This window comes from Magallana gigas, chromosome 4, assembly GCF_963853765.1.
Source record: "Magallana gigas chromosome 4, xbMagGiga1.1, whole genome shotgun sequence".
NCBI lineage: Eukaryota > Metazoa > Mollusca > Bivalvia > Ostreida > Ostreidae > Magallana > Magallana gigas.
This window is the reverse complement of record NC_088856.1, coordinates 52,145,782-52,163,642: the sequence shown is the minus strand read 5'-3', so window position 1 is coordinate 52,163,642 and position 17,861 is coordinate 52,145,782. Positions and strand designations below refer to the sequence as shown.

General features: G+C 33.5%; 2 protein-coding genes across 3 annotated transcripts in view; one reads left to right on the top strand and one right to left on the bottom strand.

Annotated features, from left to right (window-relative positions):
• LOC105322563 (uncharacterized) overlaps positions 1 to 17,861 on the bottom strand; it is an 89,470-nt gene that overhangs the window by 66,417 nt on the left and 5,192 nt on the right. The gene's annotated exons all lie outside the window — the stretch shown is intronic.
• Positions 5,336 to 15,508, top strand: LOC136274923 (alpha-aminoadipic semialdehyde synthase, mitochondrial-like). 2 transcript variants are annotated; one of them, XM_066082861.1, is made up of 13 exons: positions 5,336 to 5,472; positions 6,645 to 6,738; positions 7,243 to 7,364; positions 7,651 to 7,774; positions 8,332 to 8,551; positions 8,647 to 8,723; positions 9,096 to 9,159; positions 9,568 to 9,735; positions 9,875 to 9,970; positions 13,718 to 13,833; positions 14,313 to 14,401; positions 14,543 to 14,719; positions 15,156 to 15,508. In XM_066082861.1, exons 2-13 carry the CDS (start codon positions 6,728 to 6,730, stop codon positions 15,269 to 15,271), a joined length of 1,380 nt encoding a protein of 459 aa, XP_065938933.1. In that variant the 5' UTR covers positions 5,336 to 5,472; positions 6,645 to 6,727; the 3' UTR covers positions 15,272 to 15,508. The 2 variants fall into 2 exon arrangements, with proteins under 2 accessions (XP_065938933.1, XP_065938934.1); XM_066082862.1 differs by having other exon boundaries at positions 5,352 to 5,472; positions 6,566 to 6,738.

The window sequence follows — 17,861 nt, the reverse complement described above, 5'->3', positions numbered from 1 at the left end:
ATGTAGAACTTCGTTGGCTTCTCCTTGGTAAAAACGACACAAAGCCTTGCGTCGAGAATGAATGATGCCAACTTTATGCTATTCATTTATTTTCAAATTCAAATCTAGAGACCTCTAAAATCTTCATGCTTGGAAAAGAATTTGTTCGAATTTGTTTACTAGTATTCAGATTTTTTTTTCATCAGAGCAATTGATCCACTTGTAAATTTAAATTTTTGATTCATTGAAAAGTCGCTTTTAATTAATTTTAGATAACAAATGCTGAATTGAATCAAAGCGTTTAGAGGGTTACCATCAATGCTGAAATTGCTATACATTGAAATCTTCCCTCTAAATAGTTATAAATATATTTTATCTTATAAAATGATAGGTCTCCTAATAAATATCAAAATTTGTATAAAAAAAAAATAAAAATAAAATAAATACTGTACAACATTTATAGTGCAGTATTTATTAAATAAGTCTATATATAATTGTTTACATGTTTTACACACAAACAGTTCGTTGGCATACATGTTTATTTAAGAAATAAACAACGTTATTTAGTGAACATGGCGTTATGAATAGCAATTGCTCTGCTGGCATATTCCATGATGCGCGCTAGCGCATCATGGAAAATATGCCAGCAGAGCAGTTGCTATTCATAACGCCATGTACACTAAATAATCGTTGTTTATTACTTATATCTGCATTTTACCACTCCCAAATACCCTGTTTTAGCCTAGACCTTAACTTTTAGCTATTGCATCAAAATTAATCATTCAGACTGTAATGTATCTTTTTAATTCACATAGATTTGTTAACAGAATCAATGATATGTTATAACAGTAATTCTTTTAAAATATTATTATAAGACAGGTTTTAATATTAAATACATCAATTTTATGGAGTTGGAGAAAAACACATCATGTATCGTATAGTGGTTTAAATCTATAACGTCATGGAAAAGTATATGACTGCCGTCATGAGAAAAGGGCCCTTATCTTTTGACGTCACAATGCTCAGAAAACGACGTCAAAGTAGCGGCATTGTAAACGCAGTTTTTTTATTTGCTCTTTCTATATTTTTTTTGTGCGTCTGTGTTGTGCTTTTTGATTAACTTGAGTCTGGCCTTGCTTTTATACCGCGATTAATATTTTTTCAATAAAATATTACATGTTGATTTAAAAAATAAACATTTAATAAATGAAATATACACATGTAACGTCAATATATACATATTTCGAACGCGTAATATTGCACACAAGTTGCTGAAATATCATAAAAATGCTGCTTTTGCATCAGCTTTGAAACTTAAACATCATATTTTCCATTCTGGTGTGAGTTGAAAATATATATGTTCTAAATGTGATATCAGTTTTTTTATAAATCGAAACCAAAGGCCCGTCTCGCATACGCTTACTTATTGTGTATGATTGAATGCGAATGATCATTGATTTACGATGATGACTAATATAAAGTACCCTAGTTTGCATTAGCAATACATGTATGATTTATTCAAGTGAAAAACAAAAACTACTCTGCATACTCGTTGTTGATAAGAGGGGTTGAAGGCTGAGACATACCAAATCGATGCAGAGCAGTATTTTTCAAATAAACAATACAAGTCAAATATTTCAAAAGTTTTTTTAAAAATAGTTTTCCTCACGGGAGACGATTCTACACCACTTCTTAAATAAGTCAGAAGGAACACGAGAGAAGCGGCTATGTCTCAAATATAGTGCTACGACCAACATACAAAATAAATTCTCGCATAATTCTATTACTAAAGAATTTGCGATCAAATTTTGAAATTATTTAACGAATTAAAACGCATGTAACTAACGAAAAGTTTGAGAATTTTTTTCACAGCGTAAAAATCTACTCTGATGTATCGCATTTGATTTCATGGGAAAATCTTATTCTTAGTGACATTTTCATGTAAAGTGCCTTTAATGAAACAACATAAAATTATATCTGCCTGTACGATTGAAAAACTTGTGTATTATTTGAGCACAGCATATTTTATTTTCTTGTGCAATTTAACAACCCAAATCCACGTTTTGTGTGTACTTTTTGAGCTATTTTACATAACATTTTTTTAAAAAATCAATTATAGCATCCCTGAAAACTCACCACATTCTCATGGATTTCTAGCATTTTTAAATGATTATTAATATTCATTTCAAATCAGTAACGTACATGATTCAAAATTCCTTAAAACTAAACAGCTTTGTAAATGCAGTCATTATACTACAATACTTTTGATATCAAGTCGAAAAAATTGTCGTTTTATGAATAAACAATTCATGTTTATTGATAAATATAATTTAAACACTAGTGTGCGTCACTTACAATTAATAACATGCATGGACGTACAATTCATCTTCATAGATGATGGTTTCTCGTCTTTTCTTTAATTTTTTATACAAGAAACAAATTCCGATGATACTGAAGTCAATGTTTATGTGTGTATATTACAATGTACAGCAATAAAAAAAAATCCGAGAATCGCGATATTTCTTAAAAACTTCGGACAACTGTAACTGTATGCACCCTATAAACGACTTTTATTTAGTTTTTCATCTTCTTTTTTAAATTGAAAATCACTCGGCCGATATTCGTATTTAATGAGAGAGAGAGAGAGAGAGAGAGAGAGAGAGAGAGAGAGAGAGAGAGATGCGGAGATACATTTATCCATCATCTTGTAGCATTGATAATAAGAAAATTAAATTATGTCAACATGTATAAATGTTACTACTCACTGAATATAAGCTACGTCTATTGGAACTGTACTATCGATTAGTTTTAAAAAAATTAAAATATTAAATGCAGAAGTCTTATTAAAAATTACATGCAATCTTGCATTTTGAAAAAAATGTAAATAATGCTTATATATAATTAATTATTTCAACGATTATGGTTTATAAAAATCGCATCACAAAAATACAACGGTACGCATGAACTTACAAAGTGATTGAATAGAATTGTAGATTCAGTACGTTGAAGGGGGGGGGGGGGGGGGGTGCTGTATTTAGTTGGTCATTCGTATTTGATACACTTAATTAGGTGTGTATGAGTATGTTTAAACAATAAACATAAACAAAAGGTAGCGATCAATACCGAAAAAATTAACGTAACCCGCGTTCTGTAATGTGGATGTCTCTATAGCCCACATGTATCACCGAAGAATGCATTTTATTGTTTATATTTACATCTTTCTTTTGATAAATTAATGAATTAAATTGATCGTAATAAGTAAGTAAAAGTCACTAAATTATTGTTAATAATAACACCAGTACGTTAGATAAAAGCTGTACCCAAAGCGTCTTATATGGGAATTTGAGTTTGGCATCATTATGATTACTTCGTGCAATCCGTGATATTTCTTAGGTTGCTGAAGATTTCGACCGATCGATAAACTGCATGGTTAAAACTGGACCGAGGAGATTTCAGTCCTGTCTGTTTCTACACAGCTATGAATTACAATCAATTTTCGTAAGAAAAAGAGGGGATCATACTTGGTGGATGTAAATTTAAATCTTTAAATATAAGATGCCATTTTTGCATGTGGATTTATCGGAAGTGTATCTGGATTAGCTGCAGAACTTTAACTACATCTGGATCTTCAAAATGTTTTGCTCTCTATTGTTAAAATTGTAAGAAATCTAGAATTGTAGAAAATTATAAATTAATTCTACTTCAAACAATTAAATACGATGTGAAAGGAAGTATAGAAGAAAAAAATAATGCAGAACAAAATTTGACGTTCATGACGTCGTGACGTTTTCTAGCAGCTACGTCAAAGTCGTGTTAACATGTCTTACTAAAATTGTCATAAAATGCTTAAAACACACAAGATCTTGGATATCTTTGTATATTTGTATTAAGAAAGAGTTGACTAATCAGAATTGACAAAAAAGTAAGTTTGCGAAATTTTGACCTTAAGGGCCCTTTTCTCGTGACGTCAGTCATATATAACGTTACACCTTTATGACGTCATAGTATACTGACAGAGCAATTGCGATTATAGAGAAATAATTGCAACTCCTTCGTATGGGCTTACAGTGGGAAAGAACAATGGAAATGCAAATATACTCAATTGACAGTGTAACACATGTACACATACAATCTAATATATTGATGAAGTACAATGATAGAAAACCGGACAGTGTGTTTAATTAAGGGACATGGATACGATTTTGGTCAAAATTTAGTTTACCGTATTTAATCTTTAAAAATGCTTCAGTAAGGCATTTCTAATAGCCAACCAAAATGTATCATGCAGTCGTAAAGTTTCAAGCGAGATACAGAGCTCTCAGTTTTTGGCTATGTAAACAAAGCTCATGTCATGTTGTTGTTTACATTTTGATTGTTGAAAAGAAAATTTGAGGTTTGGCCTAAAATGAAAGTGGCAAAAGCCAGGAACTGTCTATTTATGTTCACAACTAATAAGCAGATAGCAAAATTAGCTTGAACAAGAATTTTTACAGGTATATTAAACTATGTACTAAACAAAAACATGGCACGAGCCTTGTTAACATACATAACAAAGAATTGTGAGCTCTATCTAACTTTATAACTCTACGACTGGCACTCAAAGTTTGATTGATCATTAGAAATGCATTACTTAACCATTGTAAACAATAAATGTATAAATAATAATAATAGACAATTTAGGTTCAAGAAAAACTTTTAATTATATCAAATAAAGAGAACTGACCCACTTAGAAATAAGTTAAAATTAATATAATGTTTTATATTATTCACAACAAATCAATTTGAAAAACTGAAAAACTGTAAAGAAGAAATAAAGATTGAATCAAATGTAGGCTACTTAGTTTGTGGCATTCAGTCATTAGAGAGGTTTAGCAAACCAACGTGTACGCGTACGTGTATACATGTAGAATGGAAAATATGTGCATGTGTAATGACGAATTTCTACACGTATGTACTATTATGTTACCATTGTACCCTCTGTACCTTAGTGACCTACAAGTATCTTTAATAATTTGCCACTTTCATTTTCCAATGCTTTTACACTGTACCCTCCTTGTAACCCTTTTTCTCCTGTGTACCCTAGGGTACAAAAGTATCACCTCAAAACATAGTCCTATTTTCTTGCCATATAAATATTATATATGTTATGGGATGTACGCTTGGAGTTTTGATGGGCTTTACGTGAATGTCAGTGTAAATAATCGATCTTACCTCGTTATATCATTAAAACATCATTTAAGGAAATGGTATTTAATGGAAAATTCATATTTACCGCGTTAATTATGTTTAAAAAGGGGAATTCCTTTATTCAGTTCGAGATCCGCTCCTGAATTCTCATTTACTGTCCCAAAATAAAACCGGTCAAGGTCAGTAAACATGGCGGACAAATTCAACTTTCGTTGTTGACATACACGAAAAATAACCGATATATGGACTATACTTGATATTTTTGGATTAATTTATGCCATAGACATCTACAACGTTTGAGTTCAAGTAAGAAATGTAAATGTTATTGTCATTTATAAACGATTTGAGACGAAATCGTTGCGGGAGTGAATCACTCCCGCACTTGCACCATTACGGAGATCCTATGGAGTTGTAGCCCCCCCCCCCCCCCCTCCCAATAAAAAAAAATCGGGAGAGGGCTACATTATTGCAGCTAAGATAAAACATGCATATTATCAATCATGAGTCATGCTCAGCTTTAAAGAAACGTAAGACGTTCCTCAATTTTGTATAATTTTCTTAAAATAGCATGCAAAATGCTAGCTGCAGGACTGTAGCTCCCGGTCTGAAAAAATTCGGATGGACGACCTGGGAGCTACAGTGCCTCCCATAGTAAAAAACTGCAATTTACGGCGCACAAAAAAATGCGCTAGGTTTTGACTGATTAATCTCATCTACGATCACATTCTGTACAAATATTTAATCCCAAAAAATTCCTCGGACATTTTACTACAGAAATTGTCACTTCACTTGCCTCTGATATTCTTTTAAACACCATCCCCAGCCCTGTCAATTAAAAGTGGTGCATGTTTGTTTACATTTAAAAATGGCGACTCTCGATCTCGACGTAAATTAACATACTTCATTTATCATGTTTAAGAGAAGGTCTGAGGCAAGTAAAGTGATGATATCAGTAGTAAATTTGCTGAAGAATTTTATGGTTCTAATTATTTTTACAGAATTTGTGTGAAAATAAGGTTAATAAGTCCAAACTTAGCGCAATTTTTTGTGCGCTGTAAATTGCAGTTTTTTACTATGGGAGGCACTGTAGCTCCCAGGTCGTCCATCCGAATTTTTTCAGACCGGGAGCTACAGTCCTGCAGCTAGCAAAATGCATTTAAATGTTTATAAAATAAGTCATAGTATATATTTTAGATTGCACACTTTATATCTATCTAATATCTAATAACATAAAATTACTAAAAGGAAATCTTTACTATGTGCACATGCATGGAGATAAGAAAAAATAGAAAATAATGGAAGATAGGTCGCGTCTGACCTTAAGGCTTAGTTATCTGGTACATGTTTATGCAGAGACATAAATAACGTTATTTATATGTCTCTGGTTTATGTTGATAAGTGAACACGGCCTTTCTTGGAGCGCCCAAGTTAGCATTTATAGTCACGAACTGGTTTTCAACATTTATTTCATCATCAAGAAAGTGATTGATTTTTGTTGAGACATTTCATCCGACTCCAAATTTCATCGTTCCGCTCATCCTTGTCTTCACCGGATTCGGAAATGAGTCATAAGTAAGTACAATTACTTTAACCTGCTTGTTTCTGACAAGTCTAGAAAATGAAAATGTATTTCAGTTTTAAACATGACAAAGTGAGCGACCAATCAAAACTAATGCTTTACAAATCTATATGATTATGGTTCATAAATATGGTACAAATTAAATTAAATGTAATAGGAATGAATTCAATCTATATGCTAGCTACAGAATTTACACTCATATAAAATGGGTTGGGCTGTTAATGCCCAAAGAAATTGAGAAACGGTTTATTACCAAATATCAATTGCTCCAACCCAGTTTATACCAGTAACCTATTAAAATCATTTCGAATCATTCAATTCTCTATCGTCAAGCGCAGAAACTAACTAAAGACAAATTGTCCTAATGTAGTTTATGATAAATTGGTTATTGTACAATATTCTTAATGAATGTAAAGTCTTGCAGTTTGATACACTTTTTGGTGCAAGATGTTGTAACTTTATTCCTAATCTTTTACTGATTGGTTGTTTTCCTCTAGCTCGTCTCAGAAGGCCCGGCGTCACACCGAGAACAGACGCGTACTGATCCTAGGGGCGGGGTACGTGTCCCTCCCAGCTGTGGAGTATCTGGCAAAAGGCCAAAACACAGAGGTCACTGTGGGTTAGTAGGTCAAGTCTCCTTGTCAGAACAATGTAAGAATCAGGTCACAAGATCACAAAGTGAGAACGGACTTGATATAAATTTAAGAGTTTAAATATCTGTATTTATTTATAACAATCATGATTGAAAACATTGCGTGCCAGGTTTCTATGCTTTTAAAATTCCAATTTTATCATAGAATTAAAGTTATGTTAATTTTGATCTCAAAAAATTTCACCTGTAGTTTATACCTACAGTACTGTAAACATTAACAGCAGGGTAATTGCTTGCCCCTGATCAATTACAGCATCACAGCTCCAATCTGAGCTGGACAATCTAGAAAAATTAAACGTCAACACAACGCTGATAGACGTCCAGAGGAATTACGAAGAACTTGAGAAACTGATCTCCCAACAAGACATCGTTGTCAGGTAAGAGAAACTAATCCCTCAACACGGAATCTAGTTTACTTTATTATACGAAGTCTTGTTAAAGGAAAAAAATCTTCTTCCTTCAAATTTGCTGATATTAATAGTTTTGTTTTAAAAGATATAATTTTCAGTTTTATATGACCTTATTTTATAATTGCCTACTGAAAATTCGGGTAAATTGATGAAAAATGAAATAGGGTAATGTGTTCTTCATATTTAGTATTGTCTGATGTATGTTTATGTATTTATAATTATTAAATTAATTTTCTGAAAATAAAGTAATTTGTTCGTTATGCATTTGAAGTGAAACTTTTAACTTTTCATACATTTATATTAAAAACAAAACAAGATATTTGAAATTCTGAGATCAAGACTGTTTTCAATTTATGATTGAGTTCAATGAAGGGCTTTGTTCCTTCGAAAAAAAAAAAGAACAATGTCTGTGTTACATAACAATTTCCCTTTATATAACACTGTCTTTTTGTATACCGGTATAAGACTTTGATAATTTGTCTAGCATACAACACCTTGTCAAACACCCAGTGCCTATGTTACAGCCTCCTGCCCTATGTCTTTCACCCTGACGTTGCCAAGCTTTGTATCAAGTTCAAGAAGAACATGGTCACTGCGAGCTACATCTCACCGGCTATGCGCGAACTGGACGCCGCAGCCAAGGAAGCGGGAATCACCATCATGAATGAAGTAGGCCTCGACCCAGGAATCGACCATATGCTGGCCATGGAGTGCTTCGATAAGATCAAGAATGCTGGAGGGAAGGTATTTTGTACCTAATACAGTGGAGTTATTTACTTAGGTTAGGCTAGATGAATGCATGCGTTTTTATTTATCAACCCTGTTTGTATGTCTAAAAGATCTCATCCTTTGAGTCTTGGTGTGGAGGATTACCTGCACTTGAAAATTCCAACACGCCCCTCAGATACAAATTCAGGTAAATACACCAGATTAAAGTAAAGTTCAATGTAAAAATTTCCATTCAATTAAAGTTCATTGTGGATATTAGTCTCCAACTGAGAATAAATACAATAAACTCAATACCTCTTCATACGTGAATCAAAGTGATTCTTCTATTCCTATTTTACTTAGGTTTAAGTGATCTTGTTCATCTCTCTGTGATTATTATTTCGATAACTTCCTAACTATATGATGCCTAACATTTTATAACACTTCATGACTGAGTGTTAATATAACAAATTTAGCACTCTATGCTTGTTAGTACTCTCAGTACTTTGATTTCTTAAGATAACCTTATAGTTAATGGATGGTATGTATAGTAAATGCAATTGCTGTTTCTTATCTGTAGCTGGTATCCCAGAGGAGTTTTGATGAACTGTTTGAGTGGTGCTAAATACCTGAAGGACAACTGTGTAAGTTAGGCAAAATGAATAGATGTCGTAGTTCTTTTGACAACTGCTTAAGTCAGTAAGACGAGCTGTATACACATGTCTTAATCCTTTTGACTACTGTCTGTTTAAGAAAGTGTTTTAATGTAAAGATGATAAATATGAAAGATATTCAGAGACATCTTTCAAGAGGTACATACCACATAATGATCATAAATGTTACAAACATATTTAGAATCTCTTATATTGAGAATCTCTTGTGATTGGATATTGCTTAAATCCAACTATGCCAAGTTTTGTGTTTTCTTTCCAAATGCAAGAGACTAGATGGATATAGCATATCCCATCTTAAACTATGCATCAGCAGTTTAATGAAATGTTTTTTGCAGACAATCTCTGTCTCCCGTGTATAGCATATTTTGCTGTCTGTAGGTGGTGGAGATTCCAGGTAATGGTGGCCTGTTGGACGCTGTACAGGATCTGGACTTCATGCCCGGGTTGGACTTCGAGGGTTTCCCCAACGGAGATTCAACTATGTACATTGACGAATACAACATCCAGTCAGCTAAGTCCGTCATCAGAGGAACAATTCGCTACAGGGTGAAAACACTCTCTGTAGAAGAACTGATTGGCTAAAAATCAATAGTTGATCTCTATAAAGTAACTGATTGCCTATAAATCAATATATTTGATACAAGTCATGCTGCATGGCTGACTTATTTGTTTTCTCTTTCTTCAGGGGTTCTCACACATTATGCAGGGTATAATGCAGCTGGGGTTACTGAACCCAGATCAAGTAGCAAACCTCCATCCCAATGGACCAACGACCACCTGGGTAAATACCCATTTAACAAGGATTGTCTTAATTTCTGCTAATATGTGACGATATAGGAGAGACTCCATCCACAGACTACCTGGGTAATTAAGCTCATACTAAATAGGGTCTACTTGGATAAGTCTTCTGACCCATGACTATCTGGATAAGTCCTTACTGTTTAATGACTACCTGTGTAAGTCTTTATGGACAGTTGAGTACCTGGATAGGTCTCTTTTGACCCGTGTCTGCCCGAGAAAGTGCCTACTGACCAGTGACTATCTAGGTAGGTCTTTTTTGACTAATGTCTACATTGATAAGTCTCAACTAACCAGTAAATACCTGGGTAAGTCCCTACTGACAAGTGATTACCTAAGTAGGTATTCACTGACCAGTGTCAATTCTAGTAAGTCCCAACTGAGCAGTGACTACCCATGAAAGTCTCAAGTAACTAAACACTCTCTGGGTAGGTCTTTACTGACCAATATCTACCTTGATAAGTCCCAACTGACTAAGGACTACCTGGAATAGCTTTTGACTAGTTTCTAACTGGTTAAAATTAAACCAAACTAGTATCTACCTGAGTAAGAGTGTACCACTGATTTTTTAACTGCTAGATTTTTACTGACCAGTGACTCCCTGAGTAAGTCACTTTTGAATAGTGACTTCAAATATAAGACTCCTTCAGGCCGTGACAACCTGGATATTTTTATATCTATCAGTGACTAACTAAGTAAATCTATACCTCGCACCAAATACTTACTGGGTAATCCTAAACCTAACAGTGACTTACTTGGTATTCCTATATATATCAAAGACTTTCTGTGTAATTTTATATCTACAAGTGATTTATTTTGAAATATAATACGTACAAGTGACTTACCGGGTAATTCTAAACATAGGAGTGACTTACTGGGTAAACCTTTTCTTATTAATGACTTAATTCTATACATAGCATGACCTGCTGGTTATTTCTATACCTATCAGTCACTCAGTTGGTAATCTTATACTTAACAATGATTTAATAGGTAATTCTATACATATCTGTGACTCGCGAGGTTATCATATATAATCTTATCAATGACTTAATAGGTAATTCTATACATAGCATAACCTGCTGGTTATTTCTATACCTATCAGTCACTCAGTTGGTAATCTTATACTTAACAATGATTTAATAGGTAATTCTATACATATCTGTGACTCGCGAGGTTATCATATATAATCTTATCAATGACTTAATAGGTAATTCTATACATAGCATAACCTGCTGGTTATTTCTATACCTATCAGTCACTCAGTTGGTAATCTTATACTTAACAATGATTTAATAGGTAATTCTATACATATCTGTGACTCGCGAGGTTATCATATATAATCTTATCAATGACTTAATAGGTAATTCTATACATAGCATAACCTGCTGGTTATTTCTATACCTATCAGTCACTCAGTTGGTAATCTGATACTTAACAATGATTTAATATGTAATTCTATACATATCTGTGACTCGCGAGGTAATCATATATAATCTTATCAATGACTTAATAGGTAATTCTATACATAGCATGACCTGCTGGTTATTTCTATACCTATCAGTCACTCAGTTGGTAATCTTATACTTAACAATGATTAAATAGGTAATTCTATACATATCTGTGACTCGCGAGGTAATCATATATAATCTTATCAATGACTTAATAGGTAATTCTTTACATATCAGTGACTTACTGGGTAATGCTTTACATATCAGTGACTTTCTTGGTAATTTATACCTATCATTGACTTACTGGGTAATTCTATACATATCAGTGACTTACTGGATGGTTCTATATCTATCAGTGACTTACTGGATGGTTCTTTATCTGTGATTTACGATATCTTACTTTGTATTTTCATACGTACGAGTAATGTACTTGGTGATTCTAAACTTACGAGTGACTTACTGGGTAATGCTTAACCTCTCAGTGACTTTCTTTATAATCATTTACGTACAATTTACTTTTCTAGAACTATTAAACCTATCATTGACTAAATGGGACTTCTAAACCTTTCAGTGATTTACTTGATAATTCTTTTCATATTAGTTACTTACTGGGTAATCCTAAATTTATCAGTGACTTACTGAGTAATCGTACTCGTACCTGTGACTTACTGGGCAATTCTATACTTATCAATGACTTAAAGGGGCATGGTCACAATTTTGGTGAAATTTTATTTTCCTGTTTTTATTATTTACAATGCTTTTTGAATGCATTTCTAATGATCAAGTGAAATTTGGATGGCCGTCGATGAGTTTTAAGCGAGATACAGGGCTCACAATTCTTCGTCATGTAAACAATGCTTGTGCCCTGTTTTTGATTACATAGGTTCAATATACCAGTAAAAAATCTTTTTCAAGATGATTTGTCAAAATTCTTATTCATTTTAAACATAAATAAACAGTTCCTAACCATTAGTACATTCATTTTAGGTCTAAAACTGGAATTTTCACTTCAACATTCAAAATGTAAACAAAAGCTTTGTTTACATAGCGAGGAATTGTAAGCTCTGTAACCAGCTCATAACTCAACAAATGTCACTCAAATTTGGGTTGCCTATTAAAAATACCATACTGAAGCATTAGTAAAATTAAAATCGAAAAAATAATTTTTGACAAAAATCGTGACCATGTCCCTTTAACAGGTAATTTTATACATACATGTATCTGTGCTTAACTGCGTAAATCTTTACCCCTCAGTGAATTTTTAATTCTATACCTTTGAATGACTGAATGTTAATTATATACGTATCAGTGACTTACTGATTAACTTAATACCTACGAGTGACTTACTGAGTAATGCTCTACCTATTAGTTATTAAATGAGTTATTATATGCATATCAGTAACTTACTGGGTAGTCCTATACTTACCAGTAACTTACTGGGTAATTTTATAACTGCATGTCAGTGAATAACTGTGTAATTCCATGTCTATCAGTGACTTTGTGGGTAATTCTATACCTTTGAGTTACTAATTGGTAATTGTATACCTACGAGTAACTTACTAGGTAATCCTATACCTATCAGTGGCTTACTGGGTAATGCTATACCTATCAATGTCTTTCGTGGTAACGTTATACGTATCAGTGACTAATTGAGTAATGCTATACCTATACATGTAAGTGACTTTCTTCGTAATCCTATACAACGAATGACTAATGGGTTATTATGTACCACTCATTGGCTTACTGTGTAATTCTATCCCTACCAGTAGATTACTGGGTAACCCTAAACCTATCAGGGACTTACCAGGTAATTCTATTCCTATTAATGACATATTGTGTAATTCTCTACATACCAGTGATTACTTTGGTAATTCTATAACTATCAGTTACTTTCTGGGTAAGTCTTTACCTACGTGTGACCCACGGGCTTATTCTTATACCTGCCATTGACTTACTGGTAATTTTATACCTACGCAAGACTCACTGGTAATTCTATACCTACCTGTGACTTACTGAGTTGGTCCCAACTGATCAGGGACTACAAATGTGGTTAGATTATTGTATACTGATCGGAAACTATTTGGTTAGTCCTTAATTGCTTGTGACGAACAGCTTTCTGGGTAAAGTCCCTACTGACAAATGACTTCTTTGGTTAAAAGAATAAGCAAACTTAAAGTCTTTATATAGTCGTACAGAATAAATCCGTAGTATTGATATCAAAGTCATTCAAATCACGAATGATAACTTTGTTTAAATGTTAATTTTATTTTTTGTGTGAGTAGAAAGGATACATGTGTGAACTGTTCGACAAAAGCCCCGACTTGTATGAGGACAGTCTGAAGGATCTAGTGTTTGAAAAAGTAGGACGCTCAGAGAGGAGGCTGAAGGCCATCGAAGAGTAAGCATGTGTGTGTATGTGTGAATGTAACAATTATGTGTTAGTAAAACTCTCAATGAGGAGGCTGAAGGCCATCGAAAAGTAAGTATGTGTGTGTATGTGTGAATGTAACAGCTATGTGTGAGTAAAACTGTCAATGAGGAGGCTGAAGGCCATTGAGGAGTGTATATGTACTATGAGTGAGTAATGTGTATGGAACAACATTAAGTGATTAGGTTGCACATTAAGGAGGCTGTACACCCCGAGTAGTAGGTCTGTGTATATATCAACAGCTTTGAGCGAACGGAAGGGGGCTAATTTATATTGAAGAATTAGTTTAGTTATGTTACAGCCGCAAAGTCTTGGTTTTAGGAAACTGAAAAAATAAAATCACAAGACTCACAGCTTACCTTCATCAAGTTCTTGTGAATGTGACTTAACATTACCGTCTTTGAAATTTTATGAAAGATTTTAATGCTAATATGAATTTGTTTGAACAGTTTAGGGTTATTGGAGGAAGTGCCAATTGACAAGAAGGGAAGCCCAATAGACACATTGTCCAATTACCTGTCCAAGAAACTTGCCTTTGGTAAGTTATATGTATTTCTATAGATATAATATCTAATTAACTGTCTAAAAAACTCGCCTTCGCTGGGTAATTCTTCTAGACACATTGTCGAAGAAAGTGAAAAATTCAAAGCTGGCATCCTTATATGTCTGGGTTTTACAGCTCCGGGGGAGAAGGACATGATAGTGATGCACCACAATGTCGGGGTCACATGGCCAGACAAATCCCAGGAGAAACGGGTCATCAACTTTGTCTGCTACGGGGAGGAAAATGGCTACTCTGCCATGGCCAAGACCGTCGGACTTACCACAGCCATAGCAACAAAGATGGTGCTGGACGGTAAGCTTCTTTCTCTTGAGGGCAAAAAGATATTCTCTTCAAAATGGATTATGTCACCTTTTGATAAGTCAAATCCTAATGATAGTGACACACAACAAATGGTTTATTTTACTTTTAAAAAGCCAGGATTCGCAATTTAATTATGTGCCATTGATTTTTAGTTCTGGAAGATCATTGTTAAAAAAAATTATAAGCGAATTTTTTAAAGGATGCTTGGTTTTGATAATATTTTATTACATGTATGTGTAAAAAGTGTAATGTTTCTCTAACAAATATATTGAGGGGTAAATAGGAGTCATTTGTGAATACTTTATAGGTGCATTGTCAATACTTAGAGTTAAGTTTGTCCATAACCTTAACATGTTTCAGGATCCTGTCCAAGGATGACTTTTAAAGTTGAAGGTCATTAATCTCATTTATTTTGTCCTCACTCAAGGTGAGATCCAGAGAAGAGGGGTACTAGCTCCTTTGACCATGGACATCTATCAACCCATCCTGTCCCGTCTTCGCAGCGAGGGTTTACTTGCGGAAGAGGAGATTAAATCCTCGTAAAAAAACTAGGGTAGATCATAAATGAGTGTGTTATCTTTAGGGTAGATCCAGCAAGGATGTGTGAATCTTCATAGAACAAAGGACTCCAAACGTTTAGTTCAAAGGACATCAATGTTTAGTGTGGGATGAAAGACAGATTTTAAGATGATGTAACCAATTTGCTATAGTAACAGTGGTTTGTTTTTTAAGAATTGGTACAAATGTGTGAAATTAAACATTGTTATCAATCTGTAAAAACCTTGTAAAGGAGTTTCTAGTTTCTTTGTTTAAGAGGTTATATATATATATATATATATATATATATATATATATATATATATATATTATATATATATATATATATATATATATATATATATATATACACACACACACACACACACACACACACACAGTGATTGACACGATCAAACCAGTTTGTTTTTCTATATATGGCAAGCTAAGTTTTGAAACAAGACGAAACAAGTAGATACAATAAGCCGATTCCCTCTCCGTAATCTGCAGTTAATGACATACCGGTACCTCTCTGTAAAATCAAGGTGAAAACAAGTCATAGGAAACTAAAAAGTCCAAATTGCAATTATTCTTAGAATACTAATACCATTTACTGACATTTGAAATGATTTATGATCAACGACATGTTAGGGAAACAATCACTTTTAATGTTATATGCGCAATTTTTTTTAGAGAAAAATGTGTAAGGTACATGTATTATAAAAATCTTTACTTAAGATGAATACTGCTTAGTGGTTTTAATTTGTAAAGGTCTCTTGAAATAAACTTTAAATCAAATTCATTGCATAAATGGCGCTGATGTAATCTGACTATACCAATGTCATTAAGCTTACATGATTTAGTCAGAGCCAAAACAGACGAATTTTCTCTTGCCCTAATAGAAAATGGTGTTATATAATCTATAAAGCTGCTGTGGGCCAGCATTCACTGTTAGAGCCGAGAACTGACTATCATTTTACAAAAGCTCTATATTTGCTATAATTTATGTATACCTTATCTACGATTTTAGCATCTGTTTTTTCCAATTAAAAGAAAAATTCTGTTGACAGTTTTACTCTTGTGTCAGTAGGTGTTAACTTGATTTTTAAAATGTGTTTCTTTTTTGATGACATGGATGTATTATGTTTATTTAGTCAAAAACACAATTTTTGAATTCAAATTGATTTTAAAATGAGTTATTCAAGTCTTGTTAAACACATTATTTTCCTAAGGCTAGATTTTTTGTGTTCTTATTTTTTAAGGAACATGGTGTGAAAGGTTTATTTCCTGTCTGGTTTCAAACAATTAAGTATCCAGACTTGAGAATTTCCCAAATTTTTAGAAAAGTTGCTCATCCTTCCTGGTCATATACTTGTAGTGTAGCACTCTCCAAAAGTAATTTAGTTATTTATAATTAATGAATTTCGAGATAAAACAAAATTAGTTTTTTTTAAAAAGAAAATATATAGATAGTGATATGAAAAGGCACCCAATTTTATAATATCGAAACTTAGAAGACATTGACAAGTCCTTTGCGTTAATCCATCTTTTTTTAAGTGAAAGTTATCTCCCTTAATAGAGAGAGTGGTGTTCTACCTTAAAAAGTGAATATTTGTCATCAATATAACGACAATCAGTACAACTTATAACTTGACTTATACTAATTAGTTATTTTTGCTTTGCAATTTTATGCTTTTAAAGGTAATAACTAGATATTAGTAATTAGTAATAACTCAGATATGGAGACCAGTATTCAGATTCTCCATGCTTCGTACAATCGCAACGTGGGAGCTTTATATAGCACAGAGAAATTCACTAAATTGGAGCTTCAGCTCCGTCCCGTTCCGGATTTGAACTCGCCACCTTTGAACGCCACTCCTGGCAGTGAGTTATACCACTCAGCCATCTAGGCGAGACTAATAGAATCATTCATTATTACGAGTGTGGGATAGTGAAATTCCACCGAGGGGACAAGATTCACGGTCTAGGACGAGGCTTTGCCGAGTCTTAGACTGTGAATCTTGGCCCCTCGGTGGAATTTCACTATCCCACACGAGTATATAATGAATGATTATTTTTCTCGCATTATATTACCTTAAAAAATGATGTTTGACAACTTTCTGTTATGACGTTCAAAAGATTACGTTCGATTTATCCCTCCGCGTGCTTCAAATAGTGCAAGTCAAATTGAGAGCATTCAACAGTTTTTTAATCAAAAATATGATAAATTGTAATTAATTAAGAAACACAATTACTTAATGGATAATCTCAATGCATCATTTTGCATTTCCCTACAGCAGACAACGTTTGTTTACGTTTTGAAACGGCGTAGTAAACTAATACACAGTGTAAGACAGAAAAATCTCACACTGCTGTCTCACACTGGACAAACCGATCTCACACCGGTGATAATGCGAGAAAACAATCTCACAACTATGCAATGGGGCAACGCGGGTTATGTATTTTTTTCCTGCAATGGATGTGCAGGACAATAAATAAATGTGTCATGTTTCGGTTTTTTTCACGGTTCATGGAAGATCATGCTCCAGTAGATATACATGCAAACACTGATGTTGTACTTCCCAGTCGTTGTTGG

What these genes read in the sequence shown, in the direction of transcription:
- LOC136274923 (XM_066082861.1), top strand. An exon ending in AAACACAGAGGTCACTGTGG is followed by an intron (nt 7,365 to 7,650) that starts GTTAGTAGGTCA and finishes GATCAATTACAG; the next exon opens with CATCACAGCTCCAATCTGAG. An exon ending in AGGCTGAAGGCCATCGAAGA is followed by an intron (nt 13,834 to 14,312) that starts GTAAGCATGTGT and finishes TTGTTTGAACAG; the next exon opens with TTTAGGGTTATTGGAGGAAG.